At 41.9% G+C, this 21,346-nt stretch overlaps 1 protein-coding gene across 1 annotated transcript in view; it reads right to left on the minus strand.

The window, feature by feature from the left end:
* The window catches only part of ABCA12 (ATP binding cassette subfamily A member 12), an 88,074-nt gene that overhangs the window by 19,251 nt on the left and 47,477 nt on the right, over positions 1-21,346 (minus strand). The window contains exons 23-37 of the mRNA XM_054380867.1: positions 19,693-20,008; positions 16,742-16,856; positions 15,086-15,415; positions 14,246-14,315; positions 14,011-14,145; positions 13,163-13,318; positions 12,027-12,204; positions 10,257-10,475; positions 9,358-9,554; positions 8,809-8,969; positions 7,006-7,230; positions 5,699-5,837; positions 4,097-4,349; positions 2,807-2,893; positions 1,515-1,608 (exon numbers count right to left, since the gene is read on the minus strand). Coding sequence (XP_054236842.1) covers positions 1,515-1,608; positions 2,807-2,893; positions 4,097-4,349; positions 5,699-5,837; positions 7,006-7,230; positions 8,809-8,969; positions 9,358-9,554; positions 10,257-10,475; positions 12,027-12,204; positions 13,163-13,318; positions 14,011-14,145; positions 14,246-14,315; positions 15,086-15,415; positions 16,742-16,856; positions 19,693-20,008 — 2,675 coding nt within the window. The remainder of the gene's footprint in view (positions 1-1,514; positions 1,609-2,806; positions 2,894-4,096; positions 4,350-5,698; positions 5,838-7,005; positions 7,231-8,808; positions 8,970-9,357; positions 9,555-10,256; positions 10,476-12,026; positions 12,205-13,162; positions 13,319-14,010; positions 14,146-14,245; positions 14,316-15,085; positions 15,416-16,741; positions 16,857-19,692; positions 20,009-21,346) is intronic.

Below are 21,346 nucleotides of genomic sequence, written 5' to 3' on the forward strand. Positions count from 1 at the left end.
CAAATGAATAAAAATGTTAGTGCCTGTGTTTTAACTAAAAACTAGCATATCAGGACAAGATTGGGAGATGACGATGGCAATATTCTGGGACTGATTCATACAGAAGCTGACGGTTTGGAGCTCAGGGTGCAAAGACACACAGCATATATCCCTGTGTGCTGTGCTGAACATATTCAGCGAGGTGCTTAAAAACAACTGTCACTTAAAGCTGTGCTTCAGTTCTACTGACATGAGTGAGACCTTGAAATGTGCTTCATGCTACGCAGGAAGATTTTTGCTGAATTAAGGCTGATCTTCCTTAGCAGAGTGCCAGAGTGACTGCACAGACAACTGCAGGGGGCAAAAAACTCACGAAGCAGAAAACTCCATGGTGGCCTCAGACTCTCATCTTGCATTTCACAGCAGTGATGCTCTGCATTTTTGCTTTACTGTCAGTCATTGAGAATATTTTCCTAAGCTTCAGAGAAACCTTGGATTAGTCCTGAATATATAATTTAACATGCTGAGGGTCAAAGTCACACTGACTGTTTCACAAGGTTTAAGAGTTCCACCAGGCAGCATCCTGACGGCTCCTTTCAGCTCATCCACAACAAAAATCCTGGCCTCCCCCACTGTGTATCTGTTCATAATTTAATATCAGAATACACAAAATAGCTTCATTTATTCTGAAGAACACCTGCCTGTGCCTGCTAGAAGTGAGAATCAGCTTTGAACATTATCCTTACTTACCAGAGAAATGATAACAATACTTTTATTGATGTGTTAATCATATGTCCAGAAAACTGCATAAAATAGCTGCATTTTAAAGGAATGACTATGAACATTCAGCTAAGGACATGCTTTATCTTACAAATGGCATCATTGATGTGCCATGAGTCTGATTTCCCACTGGAAAAAAGGCTGAAGGTAGGTGAACACCACTGCAGGGAGAAGAGCTCAACTTCAAACTGGCCTGTAAAACTGTAATGTCCTTGGGGCAGAATCTGCCTCTTCCCCCCTAAAGACACTAAGCCCAGCACTGCCCATATCTGTTTCTTTATGTGACATAATAATGCAAATAACTAATATTATTAATCATCTCTATTTATAATAGAAAACAGAATAAAATCAGTTGGATCTAGACTTTGCATAAAGTTAAATTCCGAAAAGCAAACAACAGAAATAGCTGTGCTTTCATATAATGACAGTACTTGTATAAAATGCAATTTTCCTTTTGAATACATAGTCACCTCTGCTAAATGGGGCAGTCATCCAACATGCAAAAACACTATTAAACCTTTTTCCACCATGGGAAGCAAGGCAAGTATATTGGCAAGCAAATCTTCTGAGGAAACTGTTCCCTTTCCTGTTACCAAACTGGTGCAGACAGTGGTTATCCAGTGCACAAAATCAAACAAGGCCAAAAAGAGACAGGAGGAATTTGAACACTGAGTTCCTCTTAGTGTCATGCTCACCCACAAACCCACTCAAATATCCCCCCCAAACCCTCTCACTTTGGGTTTTATGCAAATTACCTGGATTCCATGTGTGCAGTTGCAGGCAGAATACTTAGTTCTCTGGTTTCCGCTCATAACCCACTGGCCAAGCATGTCCTCCTTTAAACACTGCCTGAAAGTGAACACATTTTCCTCTGAGGTCTTCTCTGCTCAGGTGTGCAAATGATATTAATTGCTGTCATGTTCAATGACAGCAAGGATGGCAGTGAGCAGCTTCAGCAGAAAAGCAGACCTTCTGGTCAGCTCTGGGTGCTTCAGGGAATGCCCATCCTCCCACTGCCTTCAGCAGAGAGCCCACACTACTACTCTCTGTGCCTGTATTCATTCAGCTGATTAGAAGGAATTCAGACATCACTTCATTCCCACTGTAGACAGTGTAAGGAGATAGCACCCAAAGGACAAAATCACCTTAGAGGGCAGAAATAAGGACTATTGTCATTGCAATGACTGGGGAGCCCTGCAATAGACTGGATTGACTAGGCAGTCACTGCAAATACTCAGTAGAAATATTTGCCTGCGGATACATGGCATGTGTGAGCATGCAAGCCTGCCCAGGATTTTACTACCAATTCCTTGAAAATTCATCTGCAGAGCAAGAAACAAACCAGCCCTCACGTAAGAGCTTTTAGATACATATAACAAAAACTACGCTGAGAACTTTCTGGGTGGGCTCAGTGTTATCACTGGGATTACTGGGGAGGTAAGGACTATTTCCGAGATATAAGAGTAACTAGCTCTTGTCATGGCATCCTGCTACCACCAAAGCTATTTCCTTACTACTTACAGTAGTAAAAGAGTCCACTTGTGGTGGCGAATACTTCTGGAGGCAAGCAAAGAAGACCAGTGTCAAGGTCCTGGGAAGGTGTGGACATCCCAGTCTCAGCCTTAAAGCGTGCTATAGTTTCCTGTCTGAGAATATCCACAGTTCTGTGCTGACAGACACAAACCTTCACTCTAAGCTGCTCAGGAGCCACACAGGCTCTCAGTAGGGCCGAGGTCTGCTTCACACCAATCATGGCTACACAGCTGCCTGCTCAGAACCCACTTGCATCCTGCCAGCGCAAGTCTCTGAGCAGCGCAAGCTGGCACCTGCCTGCAAAAGGGCAGTTAGACATCTCCTAATGAGCTAAAAGAGCCTGCAAGTCAATCTGAAGAGAGGCAGGAGGTATTTTTTTTCCCTCCATGTGGCACCAATGTATGAAAATTGTGCAGACAATCAAAGGCAGTTATTAAAGTCTAATGGCCAACAGTGTTATATCAATTCTCTTGCAGAGTCAGAATTAAATGGAAGAAAACCAAGAATTACTTACGAATTGCTTTCATTCATGCATGTGTTATCTGTTCCAGGGAAAGCAAGCATTGAAGCAACTAAAGCATCTGTGGTTTCATTAAAATTCCTATGATTTAACAAAGGGAAAAAAAAAAGAAAACAGGAAAATGTTCAAAGTGCTTCTACTACGCTGAGCAAAGGAAAACTGAATGAAAATGGGATTTAAGTTGTTAAATAAATGATTAATTGTGGTGCTAACCCTGCAGAGCACTGAAGTACATGCAATACGTGAGGACAGTCACACAGATTTAAAAGGAATGCTCATTGCTTAGAGCTGCACAGCTACCAGTGATTTGCTGCCTCTAGAACTAAGCAACTTTTGGACAATCAGGATTCTGTTTCCAAGCAAAAAGCATCTACTGCATTTTCAGTCACTACTTCCGGTCTTGTCTCAATGAACTCTCTTGTTTGGTTTTGGTCTTTCAAGGAGATGCTTCTCTTCTGACCCAGCTGTCTAGCAATGATCCATCAGGAGAAGCAGAGAACAGTAGGAACAGAGGACTCAGACATGCAATTCTGGCTCATTCTTCTGTCTTGCAGGATTGAAGCAGAAAGGCATGAGCAGTCCTGAGAAAGAACACCTAAGAGCACACATGCTTGCTTTAGAGCTAAATTTTATATTTCTAACTTAAAGCTGAGAACTACTGGAGAAAGACAGACATGCACATCATGAAATGAGACTGATACAAATAATAACGATTTTGGCATTAGGAGTTTTAAGCACAATTACACAATGAAGTGGTGACATCTTAATCACACAGAAAAAGCATGTGCCCTTCAAATTGGTGGTGTGCCATGGACTAGTGGGGCCTGGGCAGGAAAGCATGTCCTGTACTGACAGAGAGGAGAGCAATGCAGACATCTTTCAAGATGGATAGAATTCGATCCATGAAGATTTCCATATCACATCAGGGAAAGATTATAGATATTATGAAAATTCCTGTGAGGCAGTATGGCTTTCACAGGGCTGGAGGACATCAGTGAGAAACACAAGGAATATTTCTCACATATTTCACAGTTAAGTCCAACTGAGATTTTTATTTCCCCCTCCCCTAAAGATTTCTGATTGCTGGTCTGAGCCAAACGATCTCCCTCAGAGATCCCTTAGGAACAGGATTCCTACACGTTACCTGCATCACGTAACTACACAGATAACATAGCTACATGTCACCTGTGGAACACTTTTCCACTGTGCTCAGAAATAATCCTGATGGCAAAACTGCCTTTTGTAAAACGAGTGGGTTTAACGATGACAAAGACCACCACTCACCCAAAGAAGTCTGCCTGGTCAGATGTGCCGTACAGAGAGGGGGAAAGAAGCAGTTCAGGATATTCGGTCTCCTTAGTTCTCAGCGTCCCAAGCCCCATCGCGGCCGTCACAAAGAGGACTGGGAGGATGACCTGAGCAATGAAGCCTCTGACATCCCGCCGGGTATGGTGGAATCTCTTAATGAACAAAGCTGATGTCTTCTTCAGCAGCAATGGCAAACCCTGCAGGCTTTTTGATCTGATCAGGAGCTGATCTGGGTACAAAGGAGAAGGTATTTGGTTATGGATCAGTATTTGTGGAATGCAGGGAACTGATGATGTAGTACTCTGCAAGTATGTTTAGCTTCCTGCACTCCTTCACAGATAGCACATCCAAACAGCTTAGTGAGAATGTACACAAGGGTCAAGCTTCGGACAGGCCTCAGATTCGAGCTTATTAGTCATAATCTCACGTAGCACCGCTTATTTTCTGTTTGATTTTAAATGTGTACATGTAGTGCATTCATTCTGAGACCTTACAAGAGTAACATAGGCTTCCAGATTCAACAAGTTATCTACATCCTACCTACCCAGCTACAACTTACAGTGGAAATGCATTTTTATTTTATATCTGTAAACTGCATTTTTCCATAATTTAGAAAGCAGGTCCTCAGACAAAACAATAAGATAATGAATCGTGAAGTAAGAAGACAAGGCTTGTGAACCCATTAATCTTTTGCATGGGCAGGGTTGTGGTATACTAAAAGCAGAGCCAAATCCTGTAGAACCTATTCCTCTTTATGAAATATGAGCATATATAATACAACACAAAGCAAATCCTTTTTAGTGCTCTCATTACAGGTGACACAAAACACTTCTCTATGCATATGAGTTACTGTGAACAGTAACATTTACAGTTCAGGTCAGCTTTGAGAAGTGAGTATGGAAATATCTCTTCATTGTCCCTTGGATGCATCCTAAACTATATATAGTGTATTTTTAAGCACAAAAAACCCCAAACCAAAACAAAACATTTCTCCTCTGAGAGAACATTTTAACCAGGTATTTGCTCATTTTTGGGCCATGCCACCTTTTGCAGGTCTCAGACCTTCAGAGATGCTGGTGTAGCTTGATTCTCTTCTACACATGAATTTATCCCTGCCTGGCCCTGTTTTACCATAACCACATGGCTGAGACACAACAAAAAGCAGTGAGAAGGACCCAGCTCACAGCTGTGCTGCTTTTGCAACAGGCTAAGGAGTTTCCATAAAGTTTCTCTCCAGTTCTACTAGTTATGTAGAAACAACTCTACATCAATTGCAGAAATTGCCTTCAGAGGTATATACTTTCTCTTTCACCCACACACTGTATTGGATTTGATTAAAACTTGGATCAATTTAAAGGAAAGCAGATGCAAACAACCCCCCATTTAAAATTTATTCTGTGATTCAGACTATTCCAAACCAGTGGATCTAAACAACTGTTGAGTACTGTACTTCTAGTGTTTTATTGGTTTTGTGATTCCTGCTTGGGTGAAATGTGGTTTTCTACAAAGAAAGAAGACTGGGAGCTCAAATCAGTCCATCTGTCACTGTTTGCAATGAATCTGGAGGTAATTTAGTACCATCTCTTTCTGTGAAGGTATCTGTGCTCATAGACATTTCATCACTGCCAATTTGACCACTGGCTCCAGGCAGCTGTTGGGGAAGTTCAGCATCTTCTTGCTGGTTCTTCACAAGCCCTTTTGTCAGATTGAGAAACACCTATGGAGCAAGAAAATATGAAGGAAAGTTGGTCCAAATTACTCCATTTACCAAAACAATAATAATGAGAATGCACTCTCCTACTTTGCAGCTATAGCTTGTGCAGCAATTGTGGATTACAGACCTGTTTCTGTTCCCTTTGTGCTCTGTGAGAGAAGCTAACCTTTTTTCAATAGGAAATTTTTGCTGTACAGCTCCTTGTCACCTCCTGTTTCTCTCCTGCTGCAGCAGTGGGAACCTACACCTTTGCAGCTGCCCCCTGGACTTACTTTGTCTTAATAGGATCTGCTAGCTGACTACTGAGTAAGTGTAAATGAGGCTGTTTCAGCTCAGGTCCTACATAATTCTACTCCCTTCACACCCACACAGTGAGCAGCATGCAGAAGGCACTCCCTGCATGACACCTGGAAAAAAAAAAAAAAAAAGAAGGGCTGTTTCCTGGGATATTTTCCCCTCTAGGCTCCAACAATCCTGGCTGCCTCCATACTGGGAGTGTGCACAGTTGTGGCACCTGAGCTGCATGTGAGACCTGCTGTATAACTTGTTCTTGTTGCCTCAGGAAAACAGCTTTAAAGCAAGAATTTCTGAGCAGAAAGGTAACAAATCTCCCTCTTTTCTTTCTGCAAGAAAAGGGTCATCACTGCTTATTATTTATATTTTGTTTCTGATGCACCTAAATATTTGTGTTTATTGCCCAGAGAGTCCCCATGGGCAGAAAGATGCCTGTGTGACTCACTTGCACAATACAGCATCCAGGCTGAACTTGATAATTTAGACAGTTTGCTAACTCCCTCCCTGCTGACTGCATCTGTAGACAAAACTTGATTTGTGGAGACCAGGAGAATAATTCAAACAGAAACACCTCATTGCCCTCTCTCCGTAGTCTAACTCCAGTAGTTCATTTGCTGGGTAAAATGCCAAAAAGCTGTTAGCAAGGTGAGACAGTGGTACACTTTGTGTATTTATGTTGTGTATAGATTTATGAATACATCTACACATTCACATGCTCATGAGTGTAACACAGGGAACTACCAAAACACTTCTTCCCCTGCCTGCAACTCTCACATCCAAACCATTCTACTGTCTAGCCCAGGAAGCAGAGCTACACAGTGCTGTGAAGTTAATCTCAATAATGCTTCATTAAATTGAGTGGATCCTGAGCTCATACCTCTTCCACAGTTGTGTTTGAAATCCCGTAGCAACCAAGGTGGAGATCACTCAAGCTGGTATCAAGGGCTCTGAGAAGAGCCTGGTAGGCTCCTGAGACCGTGGACTTGAAGGGGGGAAGCACATACACGAGCTCTCCACCAATATCCTCCTTCAGGTAAGCCTCTGGGAGGTGAGACTGGATGAACGAGGTCACTGCTGTGGTGTCACACTCTTCTATCATGTTCTGAAAAAGGAAGAGAACACTTTATGGTCACTGAAAGGGCTGCAAGGTCAAAATTCCTCCTTCAGGCTTTAGCCCAAGTCCTGCACCAGAGCATAATTAGCAATCTCAGTCCAGGTATGCAACATTTCCAGTTAAACATCAAAATGAGATGAAAGTGGGTGTCTGGCCTGTGAGTTCCACGTTCAAGGTCCCTTCAAGATTCGCAAGGCTGCCTCTGTCTATGGGGGGACTGGGACTGGACTGAAATAACCACTTTGTACAAACTAGAGGGTTTGTAATACAACAGAAAATGCCTAGCCACAAGAGAGCTGACACCTGAACTTGGTTGCCAGCACAAATACCCTTTTCCCCATGAAAAACAGCACTTGCACAGGGGTCTTTTTTTATGTTCTTTATATTGCCAGTGATTTAGAAGAGGGGCTGATGTCTTGTGGTATCTGCATGTTGTTCTGTGTGCTCAGACTACCAACAGCACTGTAATAAATGTTATCAACAGCAGAGTTGCCCCCTCCTTGCAAGCACAACGTTTTGCCAGGGGACAGTTAATGTCAATGGACTCTTCCCATCTGCTTTATTTCTCTGAAGTCCAGAGCTCACCCAGCCTTGCCTTTAACCCTTGAGGAGACCCTATTCTTTTTCAGCAAAGCAGAGCACTGACATTCCTGTGTTTTGAGGGCTACAGAGTCTCTGCTGCAAAATCTCCTTCTACTTCATGGGAGGTGGAGGCCACATATTCTGTTAGCATTTCTCATGGACAAGCAGCATGCTCAGTCCCAGATTCTCAATAGTTCTTTGGTACCACTATTGTCCTTGGATCTGTCACTCAGCTCATGCTGCTATAGCTGTAAGTGTCTGCATCTCTGAGCAAGCCTTGTTGGCAACCCTCAGAGGTGAAGCTGCTGAGAGCTCCATGCAAGCTTGAAAACAGGAGAAGCTCTGCCTCTTGTAACCAGCAGTGCCTGCTGCAGTGACTGTGCCCATGGGACAAAAAAGGGAGCGTAAAAATGGCTGTGTCATGCACCTGGGATACAGAATACTCAAGTTCAGACCTCTGCCCTGCCAGTCAGAGCTGCGAGGCTTTGTGTAGAGGGGCTTAAGTTAAGAATCCTGTGCTGTGAAGAACTTTCCATATAGGCTGTCTTTCTGAAGGAAGCTTGCGTATACAAAAAGCTTGTGAATTCCAGCATGGGACAGGTAGAGCGAGCTGGAGAGCAGATTGCACTGCAATCCACCTATCACACTGGCTGAGGCATATGAAAAAGAGATCTTACTGTCAGCCCAGAGAAACAATCCTGCAGATTCTTGAATCTGTGTGTCCAAACCCAAAGATTTCAACTTCAAACACATCCCATTTTCACCTGGGCATAGAGTGGTTGCATAAAGCAGTTATTCCATGAAAGTGAAAATTTACTGGAACAAACATTTTTCTGCAAAGTGAGATGAGCCTTTTGCAGCAAGCTTCCTTTTTTTTTTTTTTTTTTTTTTTGTGGGACATTATGACATGTCTCCTTTCTTCATATGACCGATTCAGTTTCCCATTCAAGATGCTGAAAATTTAGGACCAAGTCAGACACAAACCTTCTTTTTCGTGAGAGTCAGGTGGTATCCATCACCAAAGGTTTCCTTGAGGTAGAATGGAGAGCCACAGCATTTGAGCCCTCCATGCTCTAGGAAGGCAATTCGGTCACTCAGAACTTCTGCTTCATCCAAGTGATGTGTTGAGAGAATGATGGTTCTGCCTGGAAAACATAAAACTGATGTCAGCCACTGCAGAGCAAACACATGTGAGTACAGGAGGCAGGTCAAAGTTGTGCTGAATGAGGGGAGGCAGTATCAGGTGAAAATCGACTGTACTTTTTTATAATTCTTAGTGAAATTAGATAAAAGGCATCATTAGAGAGAAGCTGAAAGTTACTGTATTGTAACTGCTGTATTGTGGTAATGTTACTTTTCAAATGACACTGTGAATTTACAGAAACCAACCAGGATGCACTCTGAGGGCTGCAAAATCTCAGTCTCCCACAGTTCTCTGTGGTCTCCAAAACCCACAGTTGAAAGCCACAGACAGCAGATTTGCAAAAGTGGCACAAATTGCTTTTGCCACTCCCCAGCATCTCATCATGGTACCTTTTTTATTCTTGGAGATAATTTCCCAAATGCTTCTTCGAGAACATGGATCCACCCCTGTGGTTGGTTCGTCTAGTATCACCACCCTTGATCCACCCAGGAGAGCAATAGCTATAGATAACTTCCTCTTCATCCCCCCTGAGAGGGAGCCAGCTAGCTTGTGACGATGGCTGTACAGTCCAGTCTCCTTCAAAGTCCTTGAAAACAAAGAAAAACAACCCCAAAAGGTTGTCCTTCAGGCATCTTTTAAAGGCAGAGGATCTAAAAATACCGTGTGTGTCCCCCTGCCCCCCCCCCCCCCCCCCCAAAAAAAAAAAAACACAACACAAAAAAACCCCACCAAAACATAACTGCAAATGAAAAACTGCTCAAGTATGGACTGATCTACTGCATGGTCACAGTGCAGGGAGATGATTTACCCTGTAGTTCAGTCACTGGCATTTTAATTTAAAACATTTTTTCAGGAGGTGTTCAAAGTTTCCATCTGACAAGTCAAGGTTAAAGGCTCATCCTCATCAACTGAGAACACCAAGATCCAAATTCCCTGGGATGTTCTGGCTGCTTTACTTCTCCACAGAACCAATAAAGTCAACATCATCTTTCTGACTGGATGATTAAATCTCTTTCTAGGGAAAACTGTAAAGCAGTAAGGACTAGACCCCTAGGCCTGTATAAATTCATCTCCAAAGTATTGCCACATTTATTGCTTGTAAACCCTCTGGAGAACAGAAATTGTTTTCTTACAGACACAGATATCAATATATTCCTCTAGTCAGAACAAGGCATTATTTCAAATCTACCCTGGATCTGCAAGGGTCCTCAAAATGCAGTGGCAATGGCATTACCACATAATAGTTTTGGCAGCACCCTCTCCCTTCTCCAATTCTGCAATTTCATACCTCTTCACTTCTTGGTAGAGCTCTTGTTTACTCCAGTGAGGGACTTTGATGTACCCATAGAGCAGGAGGTGTTCCTTTGTGGTGAGGTAGTTAAAAAGAACGTTGTGCTGCATACACACCCCCATGTTCTTTCTGATACCTTCCTGGTCAGTCCTGATGTCTTTGCCATACACAAAGATAGTACCTGATGATGTAGGGAACAGCCCAGTCAAAATAGATCTAAAAAGAAAAAATAAATAAATAAGGAAGTTAGAAAAAGCAGAAAGCTCTAAGTAATTCTTTCATACGGTCCTGTACCTATCATTACTTCCAAAGTTTTCTTACTTCACCATCACACTTCTTCCAGCCAGAGACCACTGAGCACTGCTTCATCTGCTGTCTAACCATGCTTTGGCAGAGCAGTGGCCAATTAACATCAAAAGACATCCTTGTGCCTCCCTGTGGGAAAGTGAGGGCAAGTACCAAGCTCATACGCTGAACTCTGGCTATTTTTCACAGGTGCTTTTATCTTCTTCAGCCTTCCTTTCCCTGTGTCAGACCATTGCATATCCTATACATCAATACTCATGAATGCCCTTGACTTCCAATATAATCACTGGGAATTCATATAATGCAGTTACTCTTCATTCTTTGGGGTTTGTAGGCAGTATCCAGTCTCATATTGCTAACCACAGAGATTGAAAACCACATCTTCATCTTACCAACCACTTCAGAGCATGGAAGCCTCATTTCACTGTTATGATTAACAAGAAATGGGAGAGGACTTTCAGACAAGACACTCATAGTGGGCAGCACTTTCATCTAGTTCAAGGAAAGAATCACCTACCTAGCAATACCCAACAGACCTGAGTCAAACACCCTCTGCTCAGAATAACTAGTTGCACATCACAGGTCATTTTTGGTGCTGTCCTGCAGAGACAGCAGGGAGAAGGAGCATCTCAAACTGCCCTTCACCTTCCCAGAGCTTCTCCGTATCCTGGGACTTGTAGCCATTATTAAAAAGGAAAGAAGTAACTTGTGATTTTACTCAGGATTTGAAGCCTGCACTAAGTTTCAAGAAGCTATTGTACTTTTCTGCATATCACCTTTGCCTACACTTTGCAAACAGGATATGAGATGAATTGATAATAAACTGAGATGAAGCACACATCTGTCTTCCTGGTTTCTGGCTCTTCTGAGGCTCCTATTTATCAGCTTAATGTTGCTTTCAGAGTGATGCACATATATATCAGTGGAGAAACCAAGTTCTACAGATCTGTTTTAGTGATATATTTAACAGCTCAAATAATAATTTATAAGTGGCAAGGCTGGAAGGGCTGAAAGGCCAATGTATTAATCTACTGCCATTCCAGTCCAGCCAACACATGAGTTTCTACAGCTGAAGTATACCTTTATTATGCTTTCTTGCTAATAACACTTCAGCTTTGGTGTGTGCACAGACTACCCACAGCTTTCAGAACAACCTAACCCCAGGCACCAAAGTGTCATGGAACAAAACGCTAGAACAGTTGCTGTGCCATGTATTACAGGTATCCTACTAGATTTAAGATCCTGCTCCTAAGCAGAAAACAACCTGTAATTCTAACAGATGAAGGGACTGCTGAGATCATCCATGAGCAAGATAAAACTACAAGAGAGATTTGGCCTAATAAAGTATTGGCCTAATAAAGTATCTGATTAGTCTCCCAACACTGCACAGCCCCACTTGCTTTCCCATTCACTCAATCATGCCCCACAGTATGAAGCAAAGCAGCTTTAAAGTATACACACATGGTCGTAGTTTTCCCAGCTCCATTGTGTCCCAGCAGGGAAGTGATATTCCCTTCATAGAAGTTGAGGCTGAGGTTGTCCACTGCAGCTTTTGATCCATAAATCTTTGTTATACCATGGAGGGCGACTCCCAAAGTGAGATCAGTGGGCTCTGGTTCCAGGTGAGGAGATGGGGCACCTTGACACCAAAGGGAAGGATCAGAGGACAGTTACTGCACTGCAGCAGGAGTCTGTGCTATGTCTTCTTTTACCTCAGACAGAAGCAAGGCTTTTAAAAACAAAGCAGAGCAAAAGTAGGTGCCTTTCAGCTAGGAATGTAGAGAACATTTCACAGGATAATTCTGGGATTTATCCTTTTTATTTCTGCAGCTTCTAATAATTCCTGATAATAAGCATTAATCACTTTTGAAAAGGTCTCATATTTAGATGCTTCTGAGCACCTAACTTAATTTATACTAAGCAAGCACAGAAAATTAGAGGACATACAGCAAAACTACTGAGTTATTTTCAGTTAGGTAGATGCAGGAAGCTTTTATGTGTGATCTCCCAGTATGTTACAGGCTAAATATTTAAAGAGATGAACAAAGAAGCACACATCCCTTTTGCCAGGTGGAAATTTGTATTTGCTTGTGTAGGTAGAAGTGTATTTCTGCATAGAGCTTTGTAGAGTGAGATATACACATCCAAGGTAACTGCTCAGCCACAACATACACAAATAGGTATGTGAATATCAATCAGGACTGGATTTCCACACCAAATAGAAAGAACAATTATAATTTAAAAGCCAAATCTCCATTCAGGTAAGTAGCAGCTTCCAGTTTTTCTTGTCTCACAAAATAAGGTTCAATATAGAAATGTGCTTTCTGAGCATGGTGCCCTTTTCCAAAGCTGGCTTTCTTTACAGAATCGCAGAATGGTGGGACTTGGAAGGGACCTCCAGAGATCAGCTAGTCCAAGCCTCCATGCTGGAACAGATTTACCTAAAGCAAGCTGCACAGGAACATGTCCAGGTGGGTTTTGAAAGTGTTCAGTGAAGGAGACTCCACAACCTCTCTGGACAGCCTGTTCCAGTACTCTTTCTCTCAAAGTACCTACAATATAAGTTAGTATTGCTACTCAATCTAGAATTCACATACATATCTTATTGTTGAGAGTGGCTTCTTTCCTTAACATCAGCTTGGAGAGGAGAAGGCCTCTTCGTTTCTCATTCCAGAAGGGAAGGTAACTGTTGTATTCAATCCAGTAAGATGGAAGCAATGGGAAATACCAGGGAGCAGCCATGCCATATCTACCTGCAAGGAAAAGAGGAGTCTCATTCTGGTATCTGTTTCAGAGGAAAAATCACTATGGGGGTGCTCTCAAAATAGCAAAAATAAATTCCACAGAGACCTCTCCCCTTTTGATGTGCTCACGTACCACTGATACTTGGTAGAGAATTTGTCTGATTGACACAATAGGGAGCATTCACTAATTTGCTATTCTGAGTAACTTCATAGCTGGAGGGTAGGAGTACTTTACATTTTCCACTGGGTAGATTTCTGTATGCCACAGGACTGCTTCATTAGGTGGAGAAGAAAAGCAAAAGACAAATGTACTGGCTCTTGCCCAAGGCAGGAATTACTTTTTGAAATCAAATGATGTAACACAAAATCACTTGACTGACAAATGCAAGCTAACATGCTCTGTTCTCATTTTCACCAAGCAGACTGCAAACACATCCTCCCATGTTCTTGTCTTCATCCTCTGAGGAAACCCACCTACCCAAGTCATAAGCAAAGGAACCCTAATCCTCCCTTGCTCTGCTCTGTCTCAGTTTCATTAAATCTCTTGGACATCCACAAAGTCATACTCCCTTTGATCTAGAAACAGAGGTGTCCTGTGTGTGCAGACTGTTCCGGTGCCTGAACCATGGAATCAGCCAGTGCAGTATTCATGATTTTCCAAAAGAGATGGTAGAGCCAGCCTCAATGCTTTGTGCACTTACCTGGAAAAACATTCCTTATATACCATCCCAGGATGAAGTAGATGAAAGAGTCTATCAGAATGAGCCAGCACATCCAGCCAAAGGAAGTGTTGTCTCCAATCATTGGAGACTTATACATGTTGTCCCACTGCAGACCTGCAGAATGGAATTTAGGAATACAAAGAGAATCCATACTAGTTATCAAACTGTTGGACCCATGGGAACTGCAAGCCTAGCCTGCCTACAACAAACGTACCTACGCCTTGTGCCTCGTATCGAGCAATGTACTGACTTGCATAGCTGAACGCCGTTGGAGACAGCAGACTCTGTGGAATAAACAAAATTGCAAACAAACAACTTAGGAGTTAGTCTCAAAGAGAAATCAAGCCAGTCAACCAATCACATACCTCGTTGGCTTGGTCCACTAGTCAGAAAAACTAATGGGTTTCTTTTTCCAACAGTCACAAAGAGCACCAGACCAGGCTTATGATGGGTAACGCTTCTGGTGATAGACATAATGTGTCTTCTTAGAGCCTGCCTGCCTTTTGCTTCCACACTCAACTTTATCTCTCATACAAGGCTTTATTTGAGGCTTTCGAAATACGGGCTGACTTCTAGAGTCTAATACCTACCTATTTTATTTCTACCCTTGGTAAGAAACCAGGCCTTGCATCTATTCCCATGGCTAGGAATTTTAGATACATGAGATTAAAGGATGAGCAGAGCCAGCCCTCCTTCATGGCCCTGCTACCTAAATTCCTTACTGAGACAGACTCATTTTTCACAGTGCTTTTGTTTTGCAATTCAAAAGGGCAACGTACATAGCTCAAGCTATTCTGATTCAGCTAGCAGGTGGGAATTCATTAAAATTCCACAAGTATTGCTTTCAGTCTTGGGACACAACTAATTCTACGTCTCCCTCACACAGGCCGTGGCCAACTCTCTTGTTGTAACTATCACCACCCATTGATGGAATTCAGAAAGGCATTTAACACGTGTGTATTTGTGACACAAGGTATAATAAAAGCTGAAGTTTATTGAAGGCAAGCATCTGCTTCCACACACATGGTCCCTGTCATCAAGAAGCAAAACTTACCAGCAGGCTCTTCACAGAGAAGCTCAAATGATTCTCGATGACAAGCAACACGATGAAGGGAAAGAAGGTGAGGATGTACACAAGACTGCCCACCAAGGCTGCTATGTTGGTGTTATTGAAGAAAACACTGATGAAGTAGCTCATGGCTATGATGGACAGGCTGTAGTCCATAAGGTACAGGAACAGGAGTGCTGTGTTTGTTTTGGGAAGGATGTCACCCATTTTTAGAACAATGATGAGGAAGGTGACGGTAATTAGAAGGAAGATGGCACACTCTATGAACCAGGCGATGAAATGGCTGCTGGCATTAACACCCATCATTTTCATGTACTACAGAGAGAAAGGGAGAAAAATCATCACAAATGACAGCTGTTTATTAGGAGATCTTTCTGCTGATATTGAGCTGTTCCTATTTTTTACATGCCTGGACAGGGCATGCAATCAAACTGTGCTCTTTTGGCACACTGCATGTTTGATAACCAGGGAGAAACCATGCACTCACATTTCTGGAATGCAAAGCATTCTATTGCAAAAGAACAGCACAGGCAGGACCTTCAAGTATAAAATGATGCAGCCCAAAAGCTCCAAAGCTGGTTTTAGATTTAGATTTGTAACATTTCTAAGGCATTTGGATTAATTTAAAAAATAATGCTAATTGATTCTGTGGCCTGAGTGTAAAAGCTCATAAATACAATTGAAAACAAACCATTTCTCATACAACTGCAAGACAAATAATAGTTAAATTACATCAGTTTAAAGGAAGTAATATTAATTTATACTAGCTGATGATCAAGTCCACAAGACTTGCATAAATCTGTAAGTTTGTTTTATTGATAAATCCAAAAGAAACCACACATGCTGTTGTCATGTTGTATATTATACACTTAAGATTACTGACACTCTGGTTCTTAGAGACAGTGAAACTGGGTTCCTTAAGCTAGAGTAAGGGACTGCCAGCTAGCCACTTGGGGTTCACTCATTCTCAATTTCATCACAGTTCACAGAGTGCCCTTTCTTGGAAATGCTTTGGGTGAATCAGTATTTGTTTCCACGGCATCAGATACAAAACAAATCTGCTCAAGTTTTTGTTGCTTGCTGAAGTTTAGATTTTGCAGAAGTTCTTTGCTGCTCATCTCTGTTGATCCTGTTTACGCTGAAAATCTAAACTAATTTCATAAATTCCCTAAGTCTCAATGTCATTTCTTTTTTCAACAGGCAACCTGAATGAAGAACTTCATTTCAGAGGAGCTGATGTAATATGTAGCACCTTCTGAAATATTAAGTATAACAACTTCAAGGGTAGGAAATAAGTCACTTTTCATGTCTTTGTCCCCAGTAGGTATGACTCAAAGTCAATTTTTAGAGAGCTTTAAATCTTCAGAAAACTTGTAATTTTGTGAGAGCCCTGTGTTTCCAGTGTTCAGGACTGCAAAGCAATGTTCTCACCACTTGAAGGGCAAATGCCCTGCATTTCTCTGGTTTTAAGCTCAGTTACAATGTCAGATTTCAAACACTGCAGGTCAAACAATAAGTATCTGGAAATATTATTTTCCTTAATGCTTGTTTTGCTCCATTTAATATTGTGCATGAGACATATACCCACTAATGAGGAAAATCTGTTTATAATTCTGCACGCCCCAGAAAGTTTTACCGTACCTCATAAAGCCTCAGATCTTTCTCTTGAACAAGTGTTTTAACAAAATCAGCTATAAACAGCACCCAGGCAGCCATCAGAGCAAATGGAAGAGAGTAGGTCACGCTGGTTAAGAACCTGTAAAAGGCAAATGCAGGCTTTAGCTGAATATGAAATGTTCTGGGGATTAAGGCTTTATACAGAATATATTCTTCAGAACAATACTTTGGCACAGAAAAAGACATGCTTATATTTCAAAATGTGGAGTATAATTAATAATTACAAAAAAGGCTATTTTGCCATTGCATTGGATTTTCTACTCATGAAACTCCTGACTGTTCAAATTTTTTTTTTTTTTTTTTAATCCCAGAGAGACTTCCAGATGCATTCTGGAAGTTTTGTTCAGCAGCATCCTGGCAGGACCAGGAACCACCATAGGCAGTGGCATCTCCTGACTCTCTGATGGGGTGCATCCCACGTTTGAACAGCAGCCAGCCATAATTCCCAGTTCTGGTAATAGATGTAATGGACATATTTTTTTATCAGGCCATACTTCCTGGTGCTGGAGTTTGGACATAGTTGCTTGCTTGCCTTCTTAGTTTCTGTCCTACTACTGCTGTTACTGTGCATCCAGGTCTACAACTTGGGTTTCATGGTTCTTGGCTCTTCACTTTAGTTAAAATCTTCCTGTGCCAAGTGTGCAAAGAAAAAGAAAGAAACACCATGAGGGTGGTGAGATACTGGAACAGGTTGCCCAGGGAGGTGGTAGAAGTCCTGTCCCTGGAAGTTTTTAAGGCCAGGCTGGATGTGGCTCTGAGCAACCTGATCTAGTGTGAGGTGTCCCTGCCCATGGCAGTGGGGGTGGAACTACATGATCCTTGAGGTCCCTTCCAACCCTAACAATTCTTTGATTCTATGAAACAAACAAACAAAAATCCCAATGGCCAGCAGCCATGTCTCCTTTTTTTGATGAAAGAAAAGATTTTAAAGCAGGAGATTTACTTCTTTGTATCTATAGGGGTTATGCTTCCTCTCTCATTTCTAAACATGCTTAAAAAAAAAAAAAATCAGTGTTATCCCTGAGAAAAGCTGAATGTACAATTTTGGTAAGAAATTAATATGAATACATTTGGTGGTGGGTTTTGGGTTTTTTTTTATACCTTTAAGGCTGAAAATTTCCCATAAACCAGCATTTTAGAAAAAACTTCCTAAATGAAGCCATATTTATACAGAAGAATGTCAAGATGTTTCAGTAGCTCTACTTGTTCTTTGCTCCTTGGGGCTGGTTTGTTGGTTTTGAGTTTTTTTTTGACTACTACCTTGTGCGTGATCTCTAGGCTATTAAAAATTCAGCATTTCCCAGCACCACTGTGTACTGGTATATCTATTCCCTCCTTTTCCCTACAGGATGGTAACTATGTGATAACAATTGATAAACAGCCCTTTTACAATGACTTCTGCTGGATGCAAATCCAAAGCCTTTAGGTATTTTAATAATTGAGCAAACCCTTGTCCCTCTGAACCTGGGGCGGGGGGGAAGAGAAAGCTGAAGGCAAGCAATTTCCTCAGCAGCCCAAGAAGAAGAAAAGGAGCAGATAGGACTGTAGTAAATGCCTCCAGCAGCAGGTTAATCATTGTACAGAACTACTTCACAGCAATAATCCATGTATTTGCTGTGAGAAGTTGACACCTGGTTTGAATGCTTGCTGCCTAAGTACTTGCAGGCACTTTGCATGCTGTTACCTTGAGAAGAGATTATAGGTCCCCAGCTCTCTTAAGTGATAGGCTGACACAGGGGATTAATGGGTCTTCTATAGCTCTGATAGCTTCCAGATAGTGTTTTAGCTCATGCAGAAGCCACACAGGCTTTTCAATGGAAAAAGCTCCTAGGTCTAGTCTGTACTTGTGGTCTGAGCGAGACCCTCATGGCAGAGAAGAGTGACCACCCAACCTACCAATACTATTTGCTGAACATGCTTCACTGCTTTCTGATGGATGCTGAAATCCTCTCCTTCCCTCTGCGCTTTCCACTCAGTTTGGCCACCAGCTGCAGTCGGGGTAATAACTCTGAGGAAGTACCATGTTGCAAGCTTTCCAGTGCAGACCAAAATTGCCTTGCCAGAGGGGCAGGTCCTCAGCTGTGACAGATTTGCTTCTACTGCATTTGACAGAGATACAGTTTATACTAGCTGCAGATCTGGCTCAAGATGAGTGGAAAGGAAAGGGATCCAAAACTTTCTGATCTGCCTTACCATTCAAAACTTATTCAGGTCCACACACAGTTCACACTTCACTGTTCTGCATAACAGGCTGTTAACTCTGGCAACTCAGCTCATCAAATGCTTCTTTGTCCTCCCTTCTTGTTGCAGAGATGAGCGGTACAACTTCTTCTTTCCTCTTATCCTTCTTAAAGCATCTGAGAGGCACCTGTACTTAGTACTATTCACTACGCACTGAACATTAGCTAAAATCACTGGAATGAACAGCGTATATTGCAGCTGGATAGCTGCATCACCTGCATGTAAATACCTGCAGAACAAGCCAACACTCATATTTAATCCGAGTCCTGCCAACCCCAGTCTCAGTTCCACCATGTGTAGTAAAAGAGGGACAGCAAATTTTACCTGCTGTAAACCTTACAGCTACCATGATAATTCAGGTACATACAGAGCACTGAAAATGAAAAATTAGGCAAACTAAACAGAGTCCATTCATACCAGAATCCAAAATTCCCTCTTTTGTTCAGACCCTTGGGAAAGAAACAAAACAAAACCAAAACCAAACTAACAAACTGAAGCAAACAAAACCACAAAACAAACTAACCAACCCCCCCCCCCCAAACCTAAAACCACAAAAGGGAATTATTTCTATGCCATATGAACAAGGTATTAAGGAAACCAATGCAGATGGTGAGATCCACATTAGACAAGATGAGCTTACACAAAGCACGAAGACAAAAGCCACACAAACTTACATATCCTTATTGTAGCAGGGGTAAGGCATGGCCTGGACTTGAACAGCTATTTCCTCTGGTTTCTTGCCAGTCTGTAGTTCAATAATGGCTCTTTCAATGCTGTCCTGGATGTAAATAAATGCCCGGCTGTAAATCTGGCTCTGCGAGGTGGAGTTGTGCGGACCCACAGTCCAGATGCGCTCCCTTATTCTGTTGGTGGTTTGTGTGATCCTGCTGCTCATTCGGATGGTGTAGTTGAGCACAGGAGGGAGGGCCACATCCCCACAAACTGAGTGTCCAGGGCTGCTTTGACTTGAAGGCAGCTTGAAAATGATACCTTGGAAAAGAAAGGGAAAAGGCTTTCCTTCAGTCAACAGCACAGGAGCAGTACACACGGATATGCAGGAACTCCTCGTTTTTATAAGCTTTTTCTACATTGCAGTCCATCATTTCATTTCTTATTGCACAAATAATGCTCAGGTGCTTATCAAGGGTCTAGAAGGGGAAACTATGCATTACTGCAGCTACTTTCAAACGTACTTTCAAATATGACCATGATTCTGGGTGCAAAATACGCCCCTAAATCTTTTCCCACTGAGAATTCAGAAGAGCAAAGGCTCTCAAAATAACCAGCTGTATTGGGAAAAATCTTGCTGCTAACATGGACTGTGGGGTGTTTGTTAGATATGTCACTTGGCACCTCTCATGTAAGTGCCCAAAGGTGCTCTATCAATAGAGCTCACATAACGATTGATGTAACATAAAAACCTCAGGAATGTGGTGTTATAAAATGGCTCACGACCTATACACTTATTTTTGTGCCCACAAATTCCTACAACAATGAGACATGCAAAGAATACAAAAGCTTGTAAGTTCCTGATAGGAAATGGCATCATGCAGATACATTTTGATGAATAGGACTTTTTTTTTTCCCCCCTTTGAAATGTCTCTTTGAGTAGAGGCAATATCACAGAAGTTTTTCTCTCCAGAATATTTTTACTGATAATTCTCTGTATAAAGCATATGATGGAATGGAAGACAAACACGGAAGAAAAGTGCTTCTGCAGGAACAGACAAACATTTTATCAGTGTGTGAAGTTCCAAGAAAACAAAAGGTTTCTATCTATCCCTCAATTATGAGGCATAAAACCAAACAGGTCACAGGTCTTACAAATAAACCCTAACTGAGGAGATTTGGGGCATTCTTTAAAAATCAATACAAATTTGTATTATTCAAGTTAATATAAGTTCCTCATCTCTACTCTCCCTTGCCCTTCTCTGTGGTCTGATTTGAAGCTGAAATCCAATCCCACAACTGTGAAAAGTGTGACTGAGAAGACCCAGTATAATATTTCAGCGTTTTGCAAGAACATCTCAAGAGCTTTATGAACTTAAAAGCTGATAAAATGTCACATATATGGGCTCAATGATCTTAACAGTCTTTTCCAATCTAGTGATTCTCTGGTCTCTTTCTTGATCAAAACATCTTTTCCCATGTGGGCCTGAAAGAAGGCAGTAATCATGAAGATCTCCTAAGGGCAGTGAAATTTCATTCAAACTGAGAATTAGCCAAAGCACCAGTTAACCAAAGGCTTTCTATACAGACAGTAGAGGTGTTAAGGGAAGAGGAGGTATGGAAAGGAGAGTTGTAAAACACTGCCATAAGGAATTCTCA

This window comes from Indicator indicator, chromosome 5 (genome assembly GCF_027791375.1).
Source record: "Indicator indicator isolate 239-I01 chromosome 5, UM_Iind_1.1, whole genome shotgun sequence".
Lineage (NCBI taxonomy): Eukaryota > Metazoa > Chordata > Aves > Piciformes > Indicatoridae > Indicator > Indicator indicator.